Source organism: Trachinotus anak, unplaced genomic scaffold (genome assembly GCF_046630095.1).
Source record: "Trachinotus anak isolate AG129_WGS33_773 ecotype Australia unplaced genomic scaffold, CSIRO_AGI_Tana_v1 ptg000025l, whole genome shotgun sequence".
In the NCBI taxonomy this organism is placed as follows: domain Eukaryota; kingdom Metazoa; phylum Chordata; class Actinopteri; order Carangiformes; family Carangidae; genus Trachinotus; species Trachinotus anak.
In genome coordinates this window covers 10,438,078-10,464,243 of record NW_027273876.1, presented here as the reverse complement: position 1 = coordinate 10,464,243, position 26,166 = coordinate 10,438,078, and the positions used below count along the sequence as shown (strand labels likewise).

At 40.3% G+C, this 26,166-nt stretch overlaps 1 protein-coding gene across 3 annotated transcripts in view; it reads right to left on the bottom strand.

Annotated features, from left to right (window-relative positions):
* Nucleotides 1-26,166, bottom strand: part of nrg3b (neuregulin 3b) — a 177,787-nt gene that overhangs the window by 75,392 nt on the left and 76,229 nt on the right. For 2 of the 3 annotated variants that reach the window (XM_071462732.1, XM_071462734.1), the window contains exon 2: nt 9,791-9,926. In XM_071462732.1, the coding sequence (XP_071318833.1) occupies nt 9,791-9,926 (136 nt within the window). The remainder of the gene's footprint in view (nt 1-9,790; nt 9,927-26,166) is intronic. The other variant, XM_071462733.1, reaches the window with a different exon arrangement.

The window sequence follows — 26,166 nt, the reverse complement described above, 5'->3', positions numbered from 1 at the left end:
CTTGTTCCAGTGCTCTCTTCTTATCTGTTTCTGCTCAATCCTCTGCTTTGTGTTTCCCAACTAACTGATTGTTTATCTTATTTGACACCTTTCTGCAGATAAAATGTACAAGCTATAGCTCGGGCGAAGCCAGTAAAAAGCAGGTCTGAGTCTTACTGTACTGAACTTCTGACAGACAGAGAGAGAGAGAGAGAGAGAGAGAGAAAGAGAGAGAGAGAGAGAGAGAGAGAGAGAGAGAGAGAGAGAGAGAGAGAGAGAGAATGAGGAAGACAACGGACTATTTCACTAATTTCTCTGTATGCAGCATCTATACCACTGAATTCTGCAGTTCTGATACACTGAAAACACACACATGGAAATATCAAGGCCTCAGCATCAGATTCTCCTTAACAGATCATTCCTGAGCAGAATACAAAGGAGCTGCACTTAAATTGTCTCTCTTCTCATGAAGTTTCAACCTGTAATGATGGAATCAGTAGAGCTCCCTCTGGTGGATTACAGACAACAATCCTAAGCACAGTTGAGGAGTGTATTTCAAGATCTAACCTGCACCTGAGCTCCCGACCTGAGAGATTCCACCACTCGATGCCCCTAAGATGAGAGGCAGCTACATTCCTCTCCTTCCACTGTTTCCCCATTAACAAAAAAAAAAAAAATTACATGTAATTATCACACACCAACTAGCAGCTGTCTCTCTTCTTATCCTCTTCAGTCTGGTCATCTTGTCCTAATGACAGAGTAACAGACACTGTAGGCAGTCCTTGAAAGAGAGAAAAGAAAAAAAAAATAAATCCTGAGATACCATCTGCATGTGGTGGCTACAGAGTTAGCAGAATCAGCTGTCAAAGTGTTTTCTGGGCTCAGACGTGATGATGTAGCTGTATGGTCTCTGTTCTGTGTCCACCGGTGAAAATCATTTAGTCTAAACATCAGTAATGAGAAGCAGCTGCTACCCTTCACCAGCTGAGCTCATAACAAAATGACACGTAAAAGTGCAGCAGGCAACTAGCAGGGGCTGAGCTGCTGCTTTCAAACCCAGTGCAGTCTCTTTGTGCCGGTTACATTCAGATGCTCTGTCATTACTTTATTGGAAGTCTTAGTGTGCATTTGATGAGGGGAAGAGAGAGAGCAGCGAGAGAGAGAGAGAGAGAGAGAGAGAGAGAGAGAGAGAGAGAGAGAGGTGTTGGTTCATGTCTGTGTTGGTTCATCTCTCATCTCATTTGTGATCTGAAGTTTTTTTTTTTTCAAATGTATCTGTGCACAGTTCTCTTTGGCTGTGATTTTGTAATTGGGAGCACGCAGTGATAAAATGATTCATACTCTATGGTGGTTGTAGGGGGACCAAATTTGCAAACGTTTATTAGGTGGGTGATGTGAATTCAATTTTTTTTTTTTTTGTCTGATTTCAGATTCACAAGACCTTGGGTAAAATGTCTTTGAGTCAAATTGAGTTCTCCTCACTCTTTGTGAGGAAATATTAATAATGCAGCTATTGTGCATATTTTTCTGATTGGGACCAAAACCAAAACCATTTTTTAATTTTGGTTTGTATGCCTCTGGGTGGACGTTTCCCATTGCAGTGTTTGACTTATACTACATTTGAGAACCAGCTTTGCTAGGAGATCATAGATGAATTCAGCTTTACTGCCAATTTGTCCTAGTGGCCATTTGAAGGACTGCAACAAATTTATCCCCTGTGGCCAGTGAAGCATTTTCTATAGACTGCCAATATCAAAGAGATGTCTATAATGCTGTTGGCATGACACCTGGATCTGCAAACGAGGTCAATAATCTCTCCATAATTACACTGAGGATTTCTTAGCAACAACTAATTTAATTTCAGTTTGACTTTATCACCTGCGGGCAACTGACATTCCACTCCCCTCTTTAACGCTACTACACAAGCATGCATTGGTTGCTACTGATATCAAAAAGCAATTTAATGTACTTTTTTTTTTTTAACTAAGCTGAATATGTTAAACAGTAAATCATAGACCAACGGCGTTTGAACGCTTTAATTGTCTGCAGCCATGGTGGATTTCTTGACAGCATGTCTGTCCCATGCTCATTAAGTCCTGTGGCTTGGAAAAACAAGGCAGCCTTTGTTAGCTGAACATGGACACGTGAGTCCTTTCATCTGCAGTGTTTGTGATGGGCCCACTGAATGTAAAATACAATGCCGAAAGAACTGAGACGGAAGCATGGACGGAGAAATTATGTGTATATATTAGTATGCACGCATAGTGAGCAGATGAAGGAGGAGTAACACTGTTTGACTTGCAGATGCACATAACAAGGAAAGTGTTTTGGAAAAAATAACTCATATATTGAGAGATACTGAGAGATATGAACTGTCTTCTTATTGGAGGTCAGGAAAGGAGGAGATCATGTAGTACAATTCAACATTTGGGGCGCCAGCATTTTTTTTTTTTTTCCTTTTCAATTAATTAAGTTGAATTAGAAACTTAATTTGCCAACTGTACTCAGTTCCAATGCAAGATGATGGGTCTGTCATGGTATGTTGCCAGCAGGTAAGTCTGCTCCCACTTTTATAATTGTGTTGCTTTCATACAGCAGCTGGGTGGGGTAGTGGGGGACATGGCCCATTGGCTTTTAGCCTGGAGAACGTCCTCCCTAGCAGGATGGATCAGCAGAGGAGCGACAGCATCGTGGATTAGTGCAGCCTGTCAAGGTCTGACGCTGCAGTGACAATTTAATCGGTGAACTGGCTCCCCGTAGAAAAGGGAAGATGAGAGGAAGAAAAACAGGAAGGGGAAACTTAAGAGGCTGTGGTCTTCATTTATATGATTCATTTTGTCATATCAGATTCTGTTAATACTGCTGTCAACGTCTCCTGGGTCCTGAGAGAGAAAAAAAACAACAACAAAAAAACAAAACAACAAATAAAAACAGGCTCACGGAGACACAGACAAACACACATAGGCGCTGTCAGCCTATCCTTAAGCTTAACCCTACAGCAAACTACCAATAGAAACAGCTCTTTTCCTCATGGGGACTAAAGAAGAGCAGAGGGGTTTTTTTTTATTGCTTTTGTGCGATTTTGTGTGCTTCCTCATCAGGATAGATGAACATGTCCCCTAAGGCATTTGGATGCACACACACACACACACACAGCGTGTGCAAATTCTGGTTTTACTAGTTATCCATCTGCACAGATGGATTTTGAAGGAAAAGGACGTAAAACAAATCAATGTTCGTTTAAATATGAGCTAATATCTTATGTTAGCATAGCTTTTGTCGAAGCAATCAAATGTGCAAATTTGTCATGAATTATTCATGACAGCAGTCACTCACACCATTAGCTGACAGTTCCTCTAATGTCTGATCAATCTGAAGAAACGCAGAAAACATAATGCAAAAGATAAGTGATGATAGAACATTTGACTGTGACTGCCTTAGCAGGCGCACTATGAGTGAGTCAACAACTATTTTTTTTCTGCTTCTGGCTTCATACTAATGAGGGAAGAAGTTACCATGGTAATAGTAGACATGAGCTACCTTGAGCTTTGCCAGACTTTTAATGCACACACGCACAAAGACACACACAGAGGATAGCGATTCCATCCTCCATGCTGAGGTGAATAAAAGTGAAACCATTAAATACGTACAGATATTTAAAGACATGGTAAAAGAAACCATCAGGCAAGTCTCACTTTTCCCTCTATGATCATCATTATTAAAGGCAGCGACAAATCTCAATGTCAGGGCAATTCCATTTGCTTTGACTTTAACTAAACCCATAATTGGTGCCAAAATTGCAGTGATAAAATTCATATGTAAACATCCATTATCACAGGCTCATTAAACCTTTCTATACTGGTTGCAAGTCTTAAACCTTCTTTTAAGATGGTCTGCACAAGCCACTAAATCCTTGATACTAGCAATATCATCACATTAGAACAAATGCATTCAAATATCTCTGCAGTGGAAATTTATATGCTGAACCGTGTTTGTTAAAATTGCTTCTTAAAATGCAAAATGCACCCTGTTTAATTTTTATGTAACCCTCTTCTCAACTTTGGTTTGGCACAGTAATTTTGTTTTTTTTATATTATCATTAAGGCTTTACATATCAATTAGAATGAAAATATTCCAAACCCATAATAATGGTTTACTGAGTGTAAAAAAACACAACCCACACACAAGTTGTATTTCCTCCTCATGTTTCTCTTTTGGCAATGTGGCATCATCAAGCTATTTCTACTATATACAGCTAACTTGCAGCAGCTTTGCATCATCTGTGCAACACAACTGAGCCTCTGTGTTGTTGATACAATGCACATACAAGTTGGGAAATATTAGGTTGAAAGCAGGCAATTATTTTCAGTGAAGTGAGACCATTTTTCCTACTGATTTTTGCAAGGGAGATCCTTTACGTCAAAGATTTTGCAGCATGTTACTGCAGAAATAATACTGGTCTGATTAAGCTGTATGTAAGTAGTTGTTATTTGTATACGTATAACAATTAATTGTCTTTTTGAACGATCAAGAAGCCACTTCTTTGTATTGCGGCCGCTGAGTAAAGCCTGCACAGCTTCTCAATGTCTGAATGTTATGACCACTGCTGTGTGTCACCAAAGCACAACACAATGCTGCAGGTGGCGGCCAGCGCTGCAGTGCACCCTCATTCCATCTAATATATTCTACAACGCCCTCCAACCGTGGCTAACTGCATGCTTTTGGTTTGCTGAGCACATGTCAGACTGATACAGCCGAGCCCTCACTTCAAAGTGGAGACCTGCACCACTGAACAGGTCCAGTATTTTTTAACGAGAACCTGCTAGAAATGATTGTGTTGAAAAATGGAAAAAGAACGTTACTCGGGTTGGTGTGTATCATCAGGAAGAGCTAAGCTGAATGAAGGTCATCCATGCGGAATGATCAATTACAACACAGTTATTTCCGAAAGATATTATCAGAGGCCATAAGGTCCTATTTTGTCTCGTGGCCAGGGAGGACTTTAAGTGGCTTTGGCGAGCTCTGCATCACTGAATTACACACATGCCCTCCTGTAACTCACAGACCTCACATATGGATCAAGCCAGTGCCTTACTCTTTGAACCACCAATTAACCTCCCAACAACTCTACTTGGGCCTTTTTTTTAAAAAAAAACAACAAAAACATGCTGATTCAAAATGAAATACAATTTGATATTTAGCTGAATAACCATGAATGTGGTTGTACTTGAAGAAAAGGGAGGACATGGTGTGTTTCAGTAGTAATTATGTAGCACTGAAATTCTGCTGCTAATAATTAGCATAATCGCACTTGTTCCACCCACCTGTATAGATCATAGCAAACGTGCATGGTTCAAGGCACAGTTATATGCTGTTTTTCTGTCAAAAAAAAAAAAAAAAGTACACAAACAAATCCCATTCGTGGCTGATACGCTGAGCAGTCTCGACTTGAATCCCCCATCTGGGGAGAGAATATTCCAAATCATTTTTGGTCATAACTAAATACACTCGTGGCAGTGTGCTGTGATTGTTATTCAACCCAGAGCTGTCAGCATGCACCATTATGCACGGAGTGACAGTCGTGGTGGTAGCTGCATACTCTGTGACACTGTCAGGCACTGGCAGGACTCTGCTGCTCTGGCACAGCCAAAGTGTCTCAGCAGTCTGCCGCAGGTTCTATTTGTCTCTTCACGTACCGACACTGAATTCCCACACCGGGCAACAGTTCTTGTAGGATCACGGGAACATGTGTTATCTCCTCCAATGTTAATTTAATTTTGGGTGCTGTATATGAACGCCAGCGGTGCTTCGCTCCCTCTGGCATGAGGAGATATTTTGCTTTTGGGGGAGAAGCTTTAGTGATAGTTTTATTCCAAACTCACAATCAAAAAAAAAAAAAAAAATTAAAAAAAAATCTGTGAGCGCTGTGGTGCTGAACACAGGAGTAGGAAAAAACAGGTGACATGATTGGGTATGACGGCCATCTACTACACCTCCTGATAATGTATTCCTCCACCTTTGGCTTTTTATATATATTTCCCTGCAATATATGCATTCTACTTTTGTGCCCTCAGTGTGTCTGACATCTCTCCCAAAGAAAAGTGTGTCATCATCTTATCGTCTTGCCTTTGCTATCAGAAATGCACGTCAAAATCATGTTTCTCCTCCTCCTGAAGGTGGATTTGATACCGTGGATCTACACAGGACAATACTGAGATTTACAAGTCTTCTTTGATTCGTGCCGAGTGTGACAGCTGACGCTTGACATTTCAAGTTCTTTATTTTTAGATTTCTATGAAGTCAACAGATGCTGCATTGACATAGCACTGCAAATTGCAAGAGGAGACTTTGAATACAACTGCTGTTATTGATATTTGTCCTGTTAACGTTTAACTAATTAATTTTGGAATCTGAAAATTGCTTAAATTTTAACATAGTCCAGCATATGCCTACATCACTGATCTAAAATAGCACAAACAGAAAAATATACTTTTCATTTGACCTCTTCTGCCATTTTCTTCTAATAAAAGAAGTAAAATTTGTGGAATTTGGCAGGTCACTGAAGTAATTGCTTGATTTGAAAAAACCTTCATTGAGAATGGTTTGATTTGTAGTTATTTATACAGTGATAATTCTGTATTTGATTGGACTATCGTGTGTCAAACCCAATATATCACAAGGTCTTTGAATTATTGTACATTTACTATATTTAATGTATAAGAAGCCAGTGCACTGATGTGGAAGTAGGTCTTAAACTCACATTTGCATGTTTATTTTGGGCTCCTTATTAGCATTGGCAAACATGAACATCCGGCAGAGAGAGAGAGGGAGAGATGGGGTGTGGGGGGATGGGGGTTCCATAGCGAGGGAGGAGGGGGAGGGAAATGTTTCATAACAAAATAAATTGATTCCCGAGTTCGAAGCTGTTCTCATCCATTGATTCAAGTGTTTAAAGATTGTTCTGACATTTTTACTTGTCTCATGATGGAAAACATCCAGCCATCCATTACACTCTTTGAACTGTGGCTTGGAGGAGAAGATGACATCAAAGGAGGCAGTAATTGTTAAACCTTTACTTTTTTTTTTTTTTTTTACTAACCCTAACCCTACTTTACTGTCATGAGGGATGAATGAACAACAGCAGTGTCTCCAGCACCCTAACCTGTGGATGAACAGTATCTGGGTTTATCTCCACTCACAGTATCTCTGACAGGAAGAGGGAGCAGAAGATAACACAGTGTACAGTGTAGCACGGAGACAGTAGCACAGCAGCAACTCTACAGCTTTTTGCAGCTCTCAGCTCATTGTTTACATTTTGTCAGTCCATATGGTTGAACCGCACCAAAAAAAAAAAAAAAAAAACTACAAAAAAAAGAAAAACACCAGTTGACTATACGTTACCTGCTCAGTATGAAATGGCAAAGATCTGCAGTAAACAAAAGGCTGGTGAAGAGAGTCGAACATTTCGCAGGCCAAGAACACACGGGTAGTTTTCTCAGGAGTTGGTGGACCAGACGAGAAAAAAAGACTGTTGGAAGGAGGACTATTTTATGTCATGGAAAAAAGAAAGTTCTAAAGGTTTTAAAGGCTTGAGTACAACTTGAGCCGTTTCATCTTTAAAGAATTAGGGCTCTGTTGCTCTGAATTTGTAGTGGTCAGAAATAATTTTATGGAGCTTTGATAACAGTAAGTTCAGATTTCAAATTGCTTGTTGCAAGGTGTCTAATTCAAACTAGTGATTACTGTCTTGCAAAAGCGCTTCTTAAAAATCAGAGGCACACCTGGAGTTGCACCAAACTGCGATGACATTAACTTGGCAGAGATTTTTGAATAAAATGATAATGTTCCTCTGAGTTCTCTCTGGCGAAAGAAACAACCTTTCAATAAAAGATCTCACAAACCTGTAATCATTCTTTCACACAACAGGCACTCAGCTCAAGAGAAATCGGCAGACAGTGCCTTTAGGTTAGCCCCTCCAGTCTGTCCTGAGTCCTGTATGCAGTCATTCAACTGGCGCTAATTATAACCCAGAGGGTAGTTGCTATGGGTGTTCAGTGTTTCTTGACGCTGCTGTTGAACAGGTGGTACCTTCCAAATTGTTGCACCGGCCACCGTAATTTGACAGGAAGCACAGACTGACTCTCCCTCCTATCATTTAATTATTCCTAACTGTCTCACAGTGAAATTATATATCATGAAATGTCATGAAAATATATTTTTTTTATAGCTATAACCCGGTGGTCAGCGAGTTTTCATTCAATGCACAAATTCCTGACTATTTTCAACTTTCTTTTGCTCAACATTTACTTTTCTGAGAAACTTGAAAAGTTTTATATAAATGTGTTATTTATAATACACTTTATATAAAAAAAAAATTAAAAAAAAGAAGAAAAAAAAAGATAAGGATTTAGACCCTTTAATTCCAGGTAGGTGTACTAATGAGCTGTTTTTCAATTCAGCACCGTTCAGCACAACTCTTCACTCAGAGAGAACATTTCTTATCATGTATTTTTAAAGTGATGCATTTTCGCAGTGATACATCAGAGTGATTGCAGAGCTGGAAGTGTGCAGTGCACACAGTGGGGGGTGGTGGGTGGTGGGTGGGTGTTGGGGGGTGGGGGGGGGGGGGGGGGGTGGCAGACTTGCAGGAACATACTAAGATATGTAGATATGTGAAGTTGAAGGTCAAAGCAAGAACTTGCACCCACAAATGAATGACACAGGTATGTACAGAAATCTGCAGCATCACAAAATCACATATGCATTAGTTATAAGAGTGTTTTCTAGTGTACTGTTTCAACTTTGTTGGGTATCACAGTAAAGACAACACTATCACTGAATGTAAGTCACCCTCTGTTTTCTTTGTATCTCCTGTTTGAAGTGCTATACAAACACAATTTGTTTGCCCTTGCTCATAAATATGAAAAAAACATAACACGGTGGCCTGACAGATACACACTACAGGTTTGCTAACGTAGGCAAATAAGTTGTCAAAGGAATAGTTTGTGATTGGCTTTGTTTCTTTTTTGGCATTTTAATTACGCCTGCCACATTATACAATGTGTCAACGTACGTCAAGTGTATAGGAGTTACCTGTGTGCATGTATTCTCGTGGGCAGTTGAGGCTTGAGCGACTGCCCGAGGCAAACCAGAGGAAAAAAGGTAGAAAAGAAAACTGCAAAAAATATCCCCTGCTTTGGAGTATGATCAAAGAAGGATCTTGCAAGAGCCCCTTCTTCACACCTATCATTAAAAAGCACCTTAGACTAAGGAGGTCATATCAAACAACAGTCATGAAAGGTTAATACATGAGGAAAGGGCCTCTTTATAAGACCGCTACCACTATTAAAACTTTTGTCAGACCAAACTGAGGACAGAGGTTTGATCACATTTGCTCCCCATGTGTGTCCTCGCTGAATCTGCATGGAAACATTTTCTTTCCATCTGTGTAGTTTGGTTGTGCAGATCAGCGAATCCGCTGCACCTAATGCGGCCAAAGCATCTCTGATCCCCGGGTTAGTGCTTTGGGTGATTATAGATCTTCAGTGCGTTTTAGGTGTATTTGCACAACGATTTTCCTGTGTTTCATCACTCTAAGAACACAGTCTGTCAGGCTGGAGACAAAAAAAGCAGCCTGAATGAAAATGACCCCAAGGTTAGTGATTGGAGGGGAAGGGCAAAGAGAGGAAACGTCAATGCTGAGAAAGAAACCAAATGCCTCACGCACGCACGCACGCACGCACGCACACACGCACACACGCACACACACACACACACACACACACACACACACAAGCACTCTCTCACTCACCTGCAGTGCCTGTGAACCCCAGCCACGGTTTCGATGATGGAGCACTCTCCCTCATTCAGACAGAAAGCCAGATCCTTGTCTTCCACACATGGCTTGAAGACCTCTGAACGTAGACTGGGAAGTGTGGGGGCCACTGCTGGAGACAGAGACAAAAAGGGAGACAGATTTAGTTACAGCTGGGCAGAAAAACTAAAAAAAAAAAAAAAAGTCTCCTTCTTTCAGCTTTGCATCTTGAACATTTCTCATTTCTTTAATCTTTTTGATGTGCTGCCTGCTACAGATGGCCGTCATGGTTGTAGTTCTTCTTCTGTAGTGATTTCTTTTTTTGTACTTAAATGATCACTCTCCTCAGATTGAAAGAGAAGGCTTTATTCCTTCCTTGATTTCTGAAACTCAGTGGGCTAAAGGCAGGATAGCCCTGGGACCAACTCTCTTCATTAGCGACTGAGTAAAATTTGCATTTTCTGCCTCAAGATTTGTGAACTGGACCTGATGCAATAGAGAAAGCAAAGTAATGATGTAAGCCATGTTATTGACAGCAATACTTTGCTTTAGTATTAATAATGTTAACAGTATTGCACTGCTTTTGCTGGATATGTTGATGCTTTCAGTAAACATATGTACTGCGTCCCTGCTGTTTCTTTCAAATGAAGTAGTTTAACCACAACTCCTCGGTGAATTTGGCAGTCAGCTGGTTCAGAAAGAAAGAAGGAAGAAGGTGAGACGATAATAATGTCACACCGCACAGAGCCAGAGCAGAGACAAGAGAGATGGACCCGGTGATGTAGCTTTAATTCTCTTCTTCTACTCTGACCCTGAGCTGCTCTCACATCAAGAGCATGGCTGCCATGTTCAAGCACTGCAATGCAGGGTTCTCCACCCTGTGAAATATGCACAGCTGTCAGGCATGTGGTCAGTGCGACGTATAAATAATGTGTGCTATAGCATGTGCAGCCGCACGCTGATGTATGCAGATATTCTATCAAAATCATTCACGCACAAGTACACACATGCATGCAAATACACACACGCGCACGAATACAATGACACAGAACTTATCACCCAGGAGCTCTTTCACTACATCATGTAGTCAAGCATTGAAAATTGGATTGACTGGTATTACGCTCAATACCTTGCCAATACAATTGGATTACACATGTGATTCTGCTTTCATCCATTTATACTATTCACGCAGACACACCATTGAAATGCACAAACGTGCACTCACACACCATATTCTTCAAATTGTCATTCCAGGACTATTTCTATCATCCTTTTTTGTGAGTCTGCCGAATATTTGTTGCCCAGTCTGCTTTATGTGCCGCAACTTCTGCTGGCCAATGGCCTTTTTTCAGCCCAAGCTCAGGCCTCCAATCGCGTGTGGTAGAATAAAAACACGGTAATCCGTTTGTTGTGCCCCAGTGCCCAGTTCAATCTGTGTTTTGTTTATGGCCATTGATCGATAAATCTGGGGCTCTTGATGTAAGGCCCAGGAGATGATGAGAGATCAGAGGGAACACAAAAAAAGATATGTGGTGCTCCTGGGACCAACCAAGACTCTACTCTGTCAGAGTAAAAACTTTGGAAGATATCATTTAAACCACTAACTGTAGCAGCTCAGATCATATCTTCTGACACATTTGGGGTCTCTGTCTTTTTTTTTTAACCATATGTAAGAGGATGTATTCAACAGCTAAGAAAGGTAATACTTTCACATTCTGTATCTGTTGCACGTCTTGCATTTTGATTGCTGCTTAGAATAATTTTTGGATCAGTTCTTATTTATCAGCCCCTTGAGTGTGATGCATATGAAAGTAGGCCTCGACCCCAAGCCGACTCCCTCACTCTCTCGGCTTTAAAAGACACTGCGTTACATCTTGTAATATTAATTCCACAAATTCCCACGGTGGATTGTTCAAAAGGTTATCTATTCCAAGATGCAACTTTAATAATAGAAAATAGAACACAACGTCCCCCTACGGTACGCATGTCCGTGGCAATAATTGTCACAGCGTTTAAAGTCCCTCGTAGCTTTTTTATTCAGACAGCAGCAGTGACCACATGTGAAAAATAGCACATTTGATGTACAAAGACAACGCCCGCTACGTTAGGTCAGCGGTTCAGGTTTGAGCACACGAGGCAGAGCTTTTCTGACAAAAGAGAAAATTGATTTTGTGCTCTAAGCCCAAGCATTGATATATTTACATTAGAAAAGCCAAGGTCATGCTGATACCAAACACCATTTTAGTACCTTTATCACAAGTAATCTTATCTGTGCTCAAGTGTTTCAAAAACTTTTTTTTTTTTTTAACTTGTCATGTCATCTTATCAAAAGAACTCAAAAGAAGCTTTTGCTGAGGCTTTGCTGCTGGAAAATAGTTCATTTCATTTGCCGAGCAGAGGGGTAGGATGTGAACAACACAAGGTCACTTTGCTACCAATGACACAGCACTTTGGGTATCAATGATGATGTATGACATCTCCATACATTTTTTATTTTTTTTTTCATGAGGGATAAAGCTCCCACAAAACTGCAAGGCATGTTATAACAGCACCTTTTGTATATTGGTTCTCTTTTCCAGGCAGTGAATGTGCCACTTTCATACCCAGAGGGAGTGAGGCTGACATGAATGTCTTAAATTAAACATATTATGGCATACTTTGAAAGTGCAAAGGGTTTCTAGAATAGCTGATCTTTGAAATTTTCTGTGTTTTTTTTTTTTTAATATTCCACCTATACCACTACCCAATGATTCATTTCACCTGTACAATATGTCAAAGTAAATGCACGTATCACAGCATTCTTACTAAAAAAGGAATAAAAAGTGCTAAATCTCTCACCTGTCTTTCTACAAAGCAAAGACTCTGCGATTCTTTACCAGGCAGGAGGTTTCTCCAAACAAACAGGCTGTACTGATTAGCTCTCAAAAATCTGCAAAAAGCCCTCTTAAGCCTTAAAGGATTACCTCCACTCTTTTAGCCCTCTTGGCCACACCAAGAACAAGTCATCTTCAGATATGTTTGGCCTCCAGCAATACAGCCTGTCAATTTCTTATGGGTTCCCTTTTCATCAATGTGACAGGCAAGAAATGGTAAAACATCTGCAGCGTAGCGAGCACAACTTGGGCACTTTTGAACGAGCACCTGTCAAACGAGATCCTGTTGAAATGCTGTGTTCTTTAAATATTCGCCTGCCAAAAATAAAGCAAGTTAAGAAAGCAATTAATCAGTTACTTGAATGTGTCAGAGCGGAGTGGTGATAATGTGGACTTGTATGTTTTGATGTGATTTTTTTCTTTTTCTCTGTGCTATCATTTGTTAACTATCAAGGGACTGACCCTGAACATATCAGTGTCAACCTTGTAATTGATCCAAGCAGTCAGACCAATTAAAAGCACATTTTTTAAAGATTTCTGATATCAAATCAGGAGTGAAAGCATATCACACTTTTTTAAATGGAATCTTCATCTTCATTATTGAGGTAATAGCTGATAAATGATGTGTCCCTTGCTTTTTAGTTAATATTAAGATGTGGTGTCACGACTAATTATGTAAAACATACAAGTTGCCATTTGATTCATTTATTAACGCTTCTAATGAAGCCTCTTCACAAAATAATAACCCTCCAGCAAACTCACTGTTAGGTACCAAAAAAACCCAAAAAACAATGTTTGGTACAGTTGAAAAAACAAAAAAACAAGAACACTGTTAGGCACCTTTAAAAAAAAACACCATGGCAGAAAATGTGCTAATAAATGGCAGCTGCACTGGAAGCATGATTCATCCTGGACTCTTTGAAATCATTTTCACGTCTCTCACTCTCCCCGTTGCACAAAGGCAATCCAGATTGCCAATTCCCTTGGTAACTTTCAAGGAATCTACTGGCTGGGGATCACAGATTCGGATGATGCTTGAGAGATCAGAGTTATCTGAGAGGAATACCGAGGCTAGAAGTTCTTCTCAGTCGTTATTATTGAATTGCTTTCAATCAATATCTTCAAAACGTCTAACAGCTTAAACTAAATATAGGATTTTCTTCATTCTGAAATGTACCATCGTTTTTGAAGGGGGGGGGGGGGGGGGGGATCAATGCATGCAGATCTGTTATTGTAACATAAAGGTTTCGATAACTCCACAACAAAAGCGAAGTCCCATGAGTTAAATCTGCAGCTAGAGAATCAAAATAAAGGTGAATGTTAAGATGAATGCATGCACATGGTGCTCACACACACTGTGGTTTTTATACAATTAAATGGAAAAAAAATGTCACAGCACATGTTCTTCTCTGCGAACACGTACAGCGAATCAATGTGCACTACAAGTGGGCCAGTGTCTGCAGATATTATGATGCACAATGCAGCGTGGATCTGGGTTTTCGTGCTAACCACTAAGACATATTCAGTGTTTGCCTCCTGCTATAAACTTTGATCAATTGGTAGTGGAGTATGGATCAAACTCGTATCATTTTACCAAGACAAAGCTCCATAAAACAAGCATAATCTTTAACCAATACACACGCCTTGACATGATAGCCATGAAAATTTGGGTGGAATTGTGATGCATCACTTCTTCATGCCCTGTGGTTTGCTTAAATGGAATAAATGGTGAATGCTCCATTCGTAATGCTTTGCTCCTGTTATTGTCAGTGGCATATGTCACCTCTGTTTCACAGTTCCATTTTCACTTCTAACTCAAATGCTTGATTACCTTCAACTGTTAATTATGGTTCGGCTGAGAGTGGTGGGTTTTTTTACAGTTTTTTCGCAGCCCTGATTAAAATCCAATTTTAAAATCTCACATTTTGCTTTGCTAAAGTTGGAAAAAAAATGTCACCAAAAAAAAATAAATAAAAAGCTTTTAAGTAATTGTCCTATGGGGGCCTCCATACTCTGTATATACTCTGTATTCTGTATGAAATGTATACACATGCACACTCTTACTGTACACAGAGTGCAGACAACACAAGAGACAATTCCATTTACAACTAGCATTTTCCCTCTATGGCTTCCTTCTAATGTGCTCATTAGTGTTCTTGTGCTGAGCCTTATCCCCCAGGAGACTGTGGTCGGGCGAGAACTGCCTGTGTTTACTGCAGCACACATCAAAGAGGGCCTTACTACGTAAAGGGAGAGTCCTAAGAGAGCCTACTGATTGCTTACCCATCATGCAATGCAGCCTTTTGACCAGAATCATGTTCAGAGAAATATATAGTGCAGTGGATATGGACAAAACATTAGCCTTGACAGAAACGCTAAGCACACGAGCGTATTTATATCGACTGACATCTGTTGATACAGTTTTACAACACTTTCCCAACATATGAAAAAAAGCGCCAACTATATGGTTGCAATCTGCCAACTTTTCAAGCATCTTAAAAATCTCTAGAACACCTTCCTAAATGTGGAGACAACAGCAGCTAAGCTAACAGTAGGGCTGACGATGCTAGCCATGATTGATTGAAATACTGAGCTCTATCACAAAACTCATTCTCATTTCAAGGCCAAAGGTCAAAGTTATGTCACAAAAGGCAACAAGCAGAAGCTCTATGTCGTCAGAAGTTGGATAATTAACATGACTTTTTGGCATTTCTTATACAAGTACAACAAATCTGGGTTAAATCATGTTTCCCTATGTAAATAAACTGCTGTGAAAGTCTATTTTAGTTTTTGATTTCAAGCACTGTGCAACACCAGGCTAGCATTTTAACTTGAGGTATAACTCTCATGAAAGTAATTTATTCCACCTATGGCACAACACATGGCAAAAAAACGTGCTATAGGCTATAAAGGCTACTATTTGTTACATAAGCCTCACAGAAACCAACAGCGGTGTGAACAGCATACGTGAACTTTTTACAAACAAATTACACTGAGGTAGCGAGCATGAATAAAGGACCTTGAGAGATAAAGCTTTGAGCAAATATACAACAGAGGACGGAGGAATAAGAAATCTAAGGATTTATTTTAGCGGTCTGACATAATACTAACACAGCCATGGTCAATCTGTATCAACCTATAGTTCAGTGGACACACGTGGCATAAACTTGTGAGGTCTGTTTGTCAGGTGTCTCTCTCTCTCTCACACACACACACACACACACACACACACACACACACAGAAACATGCACATACATTCTGTTGTGTACATCTTGCCTGTTTATCGAGACGACAAGCCTTGGGAGACCTTCCGTCCCTGACCTGACACAAACAAATAGTAGTTGACCCGTGGGACATTTGGTTAAAGGTGGCAGTCGCTGCGTGTAAGCAGGGTTAAGGAGCATACGGCCTTGGTAGCCCTGACAGCCCAGTGATAGGCATTCAGTGGGACATTTGTCACAGTTACTCTGTTTGTCCTTCACTTCATTCCCAGTGGTGGTGGTTTCAAACCCCAGGGCTGTGGTATACTGTAAATACTGTACATTTATTGTCTAATTATTTAGCATTTGTTCAAAGAAAATAAGTTGATAGTGAACATTTATTCCATCTATGTGCAAGCAGTTGCAAACGTTTCTGAAGGGTTCATATGGGAAATAACAGAAATGCATTTTAATTCTGTTTTTCATTGCAGGGTTCAAAGTACTCTTTTTCCTCTTGGTCACCGTGAAACCTTTGAGTCTGGTCATTATCTCATAGCATCATTATTGGATGAACTAAAAAAAGTTTTGAATGTGTTCACAGTGGCAGGCCGAAAGCAGCAGGTTAATAAAGTAGACCCCAGAAGACATCAAAACATGCACTAAACCTTAAGGGAACACTTCACCCCCTAATGAAAAGTTTTAATTATCTACATTATCTCCTGACCCAGTGTCAGCTGAATCTTGATTAAAGTTTGGAGGATCAGTCCTCACAACAACCCCTCCTTCTCCCAAACCAGCTCCAAAACAGATCATAAAGTGACCATGAAATTTCTCTCCACAACCCACGCAACATAGCGCAAATGTTTATCACAGCCAAGAAGCAGCACTGTATGTCCAAATTGCCTGTACTGCGTTTATCAGATGGCTCAGCTTGTTTGTTGTCTGATGTGCACTATACCTCTGTTGGAGGTGCAGTGTGTCTGCACTGTCAGACACAACCTGCATCTCCAATAGGAGAGGCTGAACAGACATCAGGGGAGCTGGGGCTGACATGGGAGGGAGGATGTGATTTTGAGTGGAACTGTTACTTGGGAAAAACACAGAATTTCAGGGACTAGTCTTCTGCAGAACGGAGAAATTACCTGAACGTTTTTGTGTTCTCCTTAGTAGAGCTTTAAGAAGACTGAAATCACCTTGGTAGTGAACGTCATGTATTCACAAAGATCCTTTACTTTATTACAACACCTCTCACTGTGCAGCTGTGAGTAATGCTGTGCTCTTTGATAGACCCTGGACCTTTGTTAAAGCTACAAATATATTGCTACAGTATTATAAAAGTAGCCTACACCTAAGCAAATACAAAGAACACAGAGGGCTGCATGACATTTAATACATTTCTCAGAAATTAACATCAACATTAACAACAATATTGTCAAGTTATTATCAATACCCCAGGCTCTGGCTAAGAGCTTTTCTGAAGTTGCCTTCAGGGTTTTTGGAGACAATTTGCCACCTCAGTTGCACATTTTTCTGACTCAGTGGTGGTGATGAAGCCACAACGCCAGCCGCCTTCAAATGGGGATCATAACAGTGGCACTGTGACAAGAGGCAGCAGTGACTCTTTTTCTTTCAACCTGCAGAGCCTGCTGCAGCTGCTTCTTGGCGATCAAGGTCGAAATCTAATCTGTCAGATGTTACAGACTTCCTGTTTAAGACCAGAATCTGTAATGAGGTTTAGAAGAACGCTAAAACCCAGAACAATATTATTAGACGCAATTTCTCCTGTGCTAATTTGTCTTCACAACCCATTTGCAGTAATATGGAACTAGACAGATAATTTATCCTGATTCATTGATTGTAATTTGTGGTGTAATTATCATAATATAGCACCAGGAGGGGCAAAATTATGTTACTGCTTACGATCTCAGAAATGAAACAAACATACAATTAGCTGTATTGTATGTAGTGCCTATTGTTTTTGTTTAATTTTTTCCATATTTCTTTAATTTGAGAGAGATCTGCAGGTATTTTGGATAGCCGTGTTAATGGAGCTGATTTATACTAATATTATCTATAACAATATGTGTATAGATGCCACTGCAGCCATGGACATAAAAGCTGTAAAGAATGAGATGAGAGCCTCTACCTCATATTTAACAATGGGTGATGTACTTTAACGCCATTATCTCCATTACTTACAGAGCAAATAATGGAATAACCAACAACTGGAGAAATAAATTTGAATCTATCAAATGTATATTTAATGAGCGAGGTCACTTTAGTGCTTTTGCCATAGCAATGACAGTAAATTATGATTTGGATTCCAGGATAAGAAACGCAAGAAATGAGACACAAATTAAAGCTTGCTGGAGTTTTGTTGAAATATACATACCTGTGGTGTTGCTTGAGGAAAGACTCAGCAATTAATAATTCATCGCTATTTACAGACGGGACACAATGAAGAGGCTTGAAAACTAGTGAAAAACACACAACTCATGAAGGGCACCCATGGCCAGAAAGACTTAAATGCGGTGTGGGTTTATGTGTGTTTGATGTATTTTGACATTTTGAGAGACCAAACAATATGAGTTACAGAAATGAGGAGGATTCATAATCGACTATATCGCCTGTTAAATAACACCAACATCCACAAACTGCTAGTTTACAGATACGGTTGCGATGTGTTATTTGTATGTGTGTGCAGTTGTGTGTACATGCACACAGCATGTGCCCATCAAAATATGTTATTTATTTCCATGAAGAGTCTTTTGTTCTTCATTACAGTTTATTAACAATGCTAGCAAACCATTTATCAAATGTGGCATATTTGGCTTGCCTGTTAATGTGCATCTAACTGTTACCACACTGCTGATACCACACTTGGTCTTGTCTTGGCAATGCCTGTCTCCATCTGCCTTTTTTTTTTTTTTTTAAAGACTATATTTAAAAAGATGGCATAAAAATTTAATCCTGGGGGTTCTAGAGGATTATGCTTTGCCAGCAGAATCTGGCAGAGCGACTGAGGTGCAGTCGAACGAGTACCTAATTGTGTCTTCATTTACTTACTGTAACATCTTCGCCGACATGACAGTTGAAACTAAAAAAAAAAAAAAAAAATGCTGATATCTTCATGCTGATGAGCTGATATGCACTGTTATCAGTCTTATGATCACCGCACGGTTGTGTTGAATTTTCTTCTGTTTTCTGTTCTGCCTTCCATGGGTATTCACCATGCTCCCTCTTTATGCCTGACAAAAATATTTGAATTGGAAATGACTCAAAATTCTGTTTTATGCAGCGCTCATCTCTAGATGCGGTTTTACACATGCAAACAGATCAAATAGTCATGAAGAGAGGAAAAAAAGCAGAAAAGGGAAAGTTAAGGAGCCTAATTTGCCTCGACCACACTGTGTAAACCAATAAAGATTGAGAAGTGGTTCTGATCACCGATTATTGATGCTGTTTATCTCTCTTGTTTTTCTGTCTTCTTTTGTTTAATCCAACAGGACGCGGACAATTATTCACACCTGAGAGAACAAACGGAGAGGAGGGGTGGCAAGCAAAGCGTGAGAACTTGACAAGAGAGACAACCAAACAGCATTGGAGACATTCCCATTTCTAAGGCACTGTGGTCTTTTTTTTTTTTTTTTTTTCCCTCTCCTGCCTCATCACCAGATTCCGCTCTTTCTCTGCCACTCTCCACCTTCCTCCAGGGAACTCTGAGATGTTGCGGGAATGCAACATCAACCTGCGTGCCCATGTCAGCTGGAGCCAGAGTAAGAGGAGAAGAGTTGAATGATTCACCTACGTGGAGCAGAGAGTAGCTTCCTGTCAGCGCAGTTGATTAAAATTCCTGGGACCAAGAACGCAGGGTGTGATGTACGACGAGCAGGTGGTGTGGGTTTAATATGCATGAGCGGACGGCTCCTGCATCTGCAGACTGGCAGTCACTGAGCTTGCCTGTCCGCTCCCTTGGCAGCTCTCTTGGCATATGGAGCTACTGAGGGCATACATGAGCATAGCAGGGGGGCCGGTCTTAGCACCCACTGATACAATTTACTCTTTTTGTGATGCCTGAGATCAGTAGCATGGCAGCTAGTTCCTTTCGGTGGCTTTGGTCTGCTCAAAGTAGCCAAGATGAAGGTAGGGGAGAGCTCTTTTTTTTTTTTTGCTTTATATTTTATTGATTTTATACAAACAGCAGGAAACATCAAAAGGCAGAGGGATTAGAGGAGCTGGTGTAAAAATTGACTGAGATGGGGTTTGGGACTTAGGCTTACCGGAGGGAAACTGTGATTAGCCCTTACACCATCTCAACTGGTGATTCTATTGATATGAAAAAGCAAACACAGGCCTACTCTAGATTTTGAAGGAGGGAAATGTGAGCTTAGCTAATGCTGCCTTGCACTGTATCTGACACATAAACGCTGCCTTGAAATGGTTTTAGCTGTGTAAGTGTTTCAGGAGGCCGTATAGAGTCCGATTCGAGGCTCATGTGGGTGCATTGCAAAGTGGTATTTTTCAGTGTGGTGTGTGTATTTATTTATGTATTTATTTATTTATTTAATGCCCGGGCCTGTTTGTTATTATGGTGATTCAATGTGTATGTGGGCTGCTATGGGTGGAGAGGCACAGTAGGGGGGGTGCATCCCCGGCAATCCAGCTGTGCACTGTAATTTTACTGTCAAGTTTGTCCAAGTTTGTGTCATCTGCTGCCCGCCTGCTGGTCAACAGGGAACTAGACAAGCCACACCCATGTTCTCCTATGTTTGGTTGGTGGAGGCGCACTCTTACAGACCTCTCAAAAATCACACAAACCCCCTTTATTTACTCATGTCTGCCTGTCTGTTACACTTTTTTATGTCCTTTTCAGCCAGGAGGCATGTCTAACAATGCATATAACCTAAATAAGTTACATTATAATTACAGCAATAATAACAGCATAAATTAATACCTACTATAGTCTCTCAGTAGTGTTTGAGCCAGGATTGCCTGGAAGGAGATCAATTGGGCTCAGCAGTACTTTTCTATCAGATCGCTGCTCCATCCAAGGTAGACAATAAACAGTGGTATAAAAGCTGTAAACCCGATAAGAGCTGCGAAATAATATTTTAAGGAATAAAAAATGTATATTAGAATTTAGATTATTATTATAGACAAAACTTCATTTTGATTACTAGAAACAGGAAAATCTTTAGAGTGATCCACAGCACCCCTTTGTTTCAACAGGCTTTAACTTTGTCATTGACAGATCTATCCAATCAGCATCTTCCTTGAAGTCAGTTTCAAAGAACTCGAAAATTCTTCTATATCTACAAAACCAGACCAATTTACTGCAGCTAACGTTTGTTGATAATAGAAACATTGGTGTGAAAATTACTTTTCATATATTCTAATCATTATAGTAAAAGGGTAGAATTGTCCACGGTGCTCAGGAAATCTCAAAAAGAGAAATGTGTTGAAGGTGCTCTCTGAGGTCGGGGACTCTAAATCAGTAGGAATAAAAAAAAAAGAAGGGAATCCAGAGCATTCTTTATTGAGAAGCTCAACTCATTTTTAAATGTAGACCACATATTTTTAAACCTTCAATTAGGAAATGGCCATTGGAATAAAGGCTTTTTACATCTTTGAAAAAGAAGAGCGCCTTGAATTTCCTTTTTTTTTCTATGGAATTATACTATGTTTTGTTGTGTTGTTGCTATTCAGGGTAATTATGACAAATGTGTGAGGACAGGACGTGCTGCTGCTCAGTCCCATGTGTTTTTCCTGACTCAGGGACACCAGCTGTTATTAACTATCTGCTAGCTTTAGCTGTCAGTCACTACTCAAATGCCATCTAGCTAAAAAGCACAAGGCTGGATCACGCCATGCACAGGCAGCTAACGCAAGATTACTGATTGACCAACAGACACCTTGTTGGTCTTTTTTTCTCACTTACTTTTTAAAAATGAAAACACTACAGGGTGGAGCCTTTTCCCTCTTTAACAAACCATCTGAGCACACAGTGTTGTAGTTTAGCAATCTCGTGACATAAATATTGACACAGCATATAAAGTCTAAAACCGAGAAGCCTGCTAACAGCTTTGATTCTGCACACGATTTGATTGGGACAGTTGGGCACAATGAGGTTATAGTGATGCAACATTGTCACAGTGGTAAACTCGGACTCAAACTCATCCAGCTGTGTTAAGCTGATCAACTCTTTTCAGCCATCTGTGTTTCATCCACACTCTCTAACTTCACCGATGCACACTGACAAAGTGTGTTTGTGCTTGCCAAATCCACTGTGGATATTGTGGTGAGGCCAGTGCAACCAGCATCAGGCTTTTGTAATATAGATACACAAACCTCTGTGCTCGTGGCCTTCTGAGAAAAATGATCAGCTGTATCAGTAAATCTCCCAAAATGATATTTGTTTAATTCCATGGAAATGCTTAATTTCAAGGTCTTAAAAGCAATTCAAATTCACTTTGCCATTTGTTGTTACTGTGCTGAAGCATCTGAGTAATCAGAGATACATTTTAGAGGACTGATAAACAAAAAATAAATTATTAATATTAGACTATTCTGAGCCAGGAATATGGAATGAAGGATATCAAGTGAATCTGTTTACTGAAGGTTAATAATTGAGTCTACATTAAGTACACCTGCAATGAGTCATTCAGAGACAAATCTGTAAACACAATGAATGTACTAATTGGATTACATTAATGATAACCAGCTTGGAAAAACTCACCAGGGGACATCAGTTAATCCCAATTATAAATCCCACTAACTGTGCAGCACATGGACAAAGCAAAGCCCTGATGAGTTGTGCTTTCCCTTAAACAAGGCAGATTTCCCTTGTCACCCTGTTCGGCTCAATATAACCATCCATATCTTCGAGGTGGCTCTGTCCCTCTCTCCCTTTCTTTCTCACACACACACACACACACACACACACACACAAAGTATTGCAGATTCACCCAGGCATTATCGCCTTCAAAGCTCTGCAGAAATAAACACAGGTAGAAATACGCAACTGCACACACCAGCAAACGCCCGCTGCTCTCGATGGAGCAGTGGGAACAGGATTAAATGCCTTTCACACTGCTCACTTCCAGCAGAAAGACACAGCTCTGATCCAATCATGGTGACACATGCAGAAACAAGCAAAAGGTTGTAGCTTGACCTCCCTTGGGAGCGAGCTTGCTGTCAGCGTTACTTGACAAGAAGCAGAGACACTGACACGACACTGATAATGTGACCATTTTAAACGAATTCAACGATGATGATAAGTGGAAGGGGATTATTCACACGGCGGCAATCTGACGTCACGCAGAGGACAGAAAGCCTTGAACATTTGAATGTCTCTTAATAAATACTGTGTGAGAATAACACCCTTGACTCATTTACTGTTACTGTCCTTTGATCAAATAGATTAGTGGGCACATGAATTTGCCAGGATCCCCACAAGGATTCAAAAAAGGATACAGCAACTGGACTGACGCTGATATCCATAATGTTGAAGGTAAGGCTAGCAAATGAAGTGAAGTTTACATTAACATAACAGTGAATGTTAGATACTAAAGTTGTCAGATGACAAATGAATCTTCCCACTTGTGCAAACATTAAACGTTGACTAACAATATATAGTTTCATGGTCAACCTGCATCAGTTGTGCAGTAATATTATGACAGCAGAGCAAGTGCATCGCTGCTGACTTCACCTTTCTTACTCTACTTGTTTCTGATAGGTTTCACATTGTAAGGTAATATGACATGACAAAGTTAGGAGTCAGGAAGTAAGTGACATAATAAGAAGACGTTCTTGCTTTGTTCAGAAGATCTGTCAGATTCCCTTCATTTTTATGACTTGCTACCTGGAACACAGCAGAACGACATTAACCTTTCTGTGACAGACTTTGAGCTTCCCACCGTCTGCGTGATGTCAGAGAAAGATGGCCGCCTTGTGAATATGTCCATGGTGACAAGAATGTCACAAGTTTTATTAGTGCATATGTACCCACAGGCTTTACCCTAAATAATGCTGCCAAATGCACACTCTGGTGTGTGTCCAATTGCACAGAAGTGCCAGAGTGTCACTGTTAATGCTGCGGGACTGGCAGCACAGGCCCCGATGCTCGATCAGTGAAATCCTGTTTAGCCCTCCCCCGCCTTCAGGGAGTGTCTGCCGTCTGATTCTAGCCAAATCATGGCCTGTTTAACACCTCGCCACCTGCCTTGTTTATGTGCATGTGTGTGTGGGAGAGAAAGATAGAAACAGTGCCTGTGTGTGTGTGTATGTGTGTGTGTTTGCTCAGTGCTAAGCCGAGAAAAGTATGGCGATTGTACAGGAGTGACCTCGTTCTCTGATATGAAGCACGGCTGCAGCCCCTAAACACACAAATGCACGCACACACACAAGCTCATTTTAATATGCTATTTCTACTTTTTCCATAATATACATACATATTGACAGTTCTAACAATATAGTCTAATAATTGCATGGCTTCAGAATGGCCAGCATGGTCGATGGGGTTTGATTTTAATGCACGAGTCATCCAGCATGAGTACATGACGTGATTAATGGTGATGATTTCTCCTGACACACAGGAGCCGTTAAAATCCCTGTACAACATATTGCTTCCCCAAAATATTCTTCTCCATTCTCCTCTACGGCCTCCATCAGAGGACGTACCAAAACATTAAACCTGACGGACAAAAATGGTGTGTGTGAATGATGGTTGTGTTTTGAGAAAGTGGTTCTCCCTGGTGCATAGCATTCTCTAACAGAGATATTAATCAAAGAAGTTTTGCTTAGAGCCATTTGGGGATGAATACAACGCAGTCCCCCTCATTTCTCCGCACAACAATGTTACCTCTGCTTGATATGTCACTCTCAATGAACGCTGCAGGCAAATATATTTTACCCACTGTCTCCAAATTACTGCGAAAAACTTTCTCTTGAGGAAACAAAGTAGAGAATTCTGGCTTCATGGACAAAGTGTGAAATGTTGGTGTGTCTCTGTGTTTTTTCTGTTTCTGTGGAATTTTGGCACGTTAGGAGCAGAAGATACTGCACGTTGCTCAAAGCTGAGAACAGAAAACTCCCCAGCTGAAGCACAAGATAAAGTGCTTTGAATGGCAAATAAACAGAGCTTTACTGGCTGGGGATGAATCATTGCAGGAAATGACAGCAAATTGCTGCGACAATTGCTACTGACATTCACGGTCACCTGAAACTATGGCCACGCAAAAGACAAATGTTTCATTACCGAAGCGAAAAAACAAATAGTGCACCAATATGCCACCATAATTTATGATTTTCATAATGTGATTCAAGCATTTATTTCTTACACAAGAAAAAAATATGGCGCTATAAATAAAACAGCCAAAGTATCGTTGCATTAGAAAAGTGAGTTAACTGTTCTGCCATATTATCGTATTGTTTTGTAACAGTCATACCAACTATAAAATTATTGTCTAGGAACTATTAATTCATAGACTAAGTGTTAATAACTATAAATAAAGAAGCTTGTTTCATCAGCAGCTTATACTATGCTGTTATGAGATGATATAAGAATGAAATGATGAAGATACATAAGAGTAGAGGGAGAAAAATGAAAAATAGAATAGAATTTAGAATATCTTAAAGCCAACTTTAAGCATCACACAAGACTGAATTAATCAGACCACAGCATATTGTGTCTTTATGTTATTACTATAATAACAACAATGCAAGCACTACATTATTCAGGTAAATGCTCAGGCTGAAAATGGCAATCTCACATTGTCACTATTGACAAATAGGGGAGCAGAGCTTAAGAAATGACAAACTGTGCTGCATACCTTAATCCAGTTACACCAACAGCAGCAGCTGACATTACCGCCCTCACTGCAACACAAAGTGGCAGCTCAGGGATCTTTCCTTTGTGCCTCCAGACCAAAAACAACAATTGTCATGGAAAAAGCTCCCGTAAATAAGCTGTCAGAAGTGATGCTGATTTTAGTTAATGGTTAATGTGGCCTTTTTGACTTGACAGGACCACTGCTCTGCTGTGACAACCCCAACCAGCCTGCAGTCTTTATTCCTGTCAGACGGGTGGGTGTTTTAGCAAAAATTGGGAACTTCTGCCAGAACCCCAGCTTGTCATGTTCACTATTTTCATTCCAGTGAAAGGAAAGGTCAAGTACGACTGTGCCATGTTCAGATTACGGGTATGGGTGGATACTGGCTGAGATCAACGATCTGCAATTGCTTTCAAAGTTGACATTGATGGTTTTTTTTGTTTTTTTTTGGATCACTACTGCTGATGGA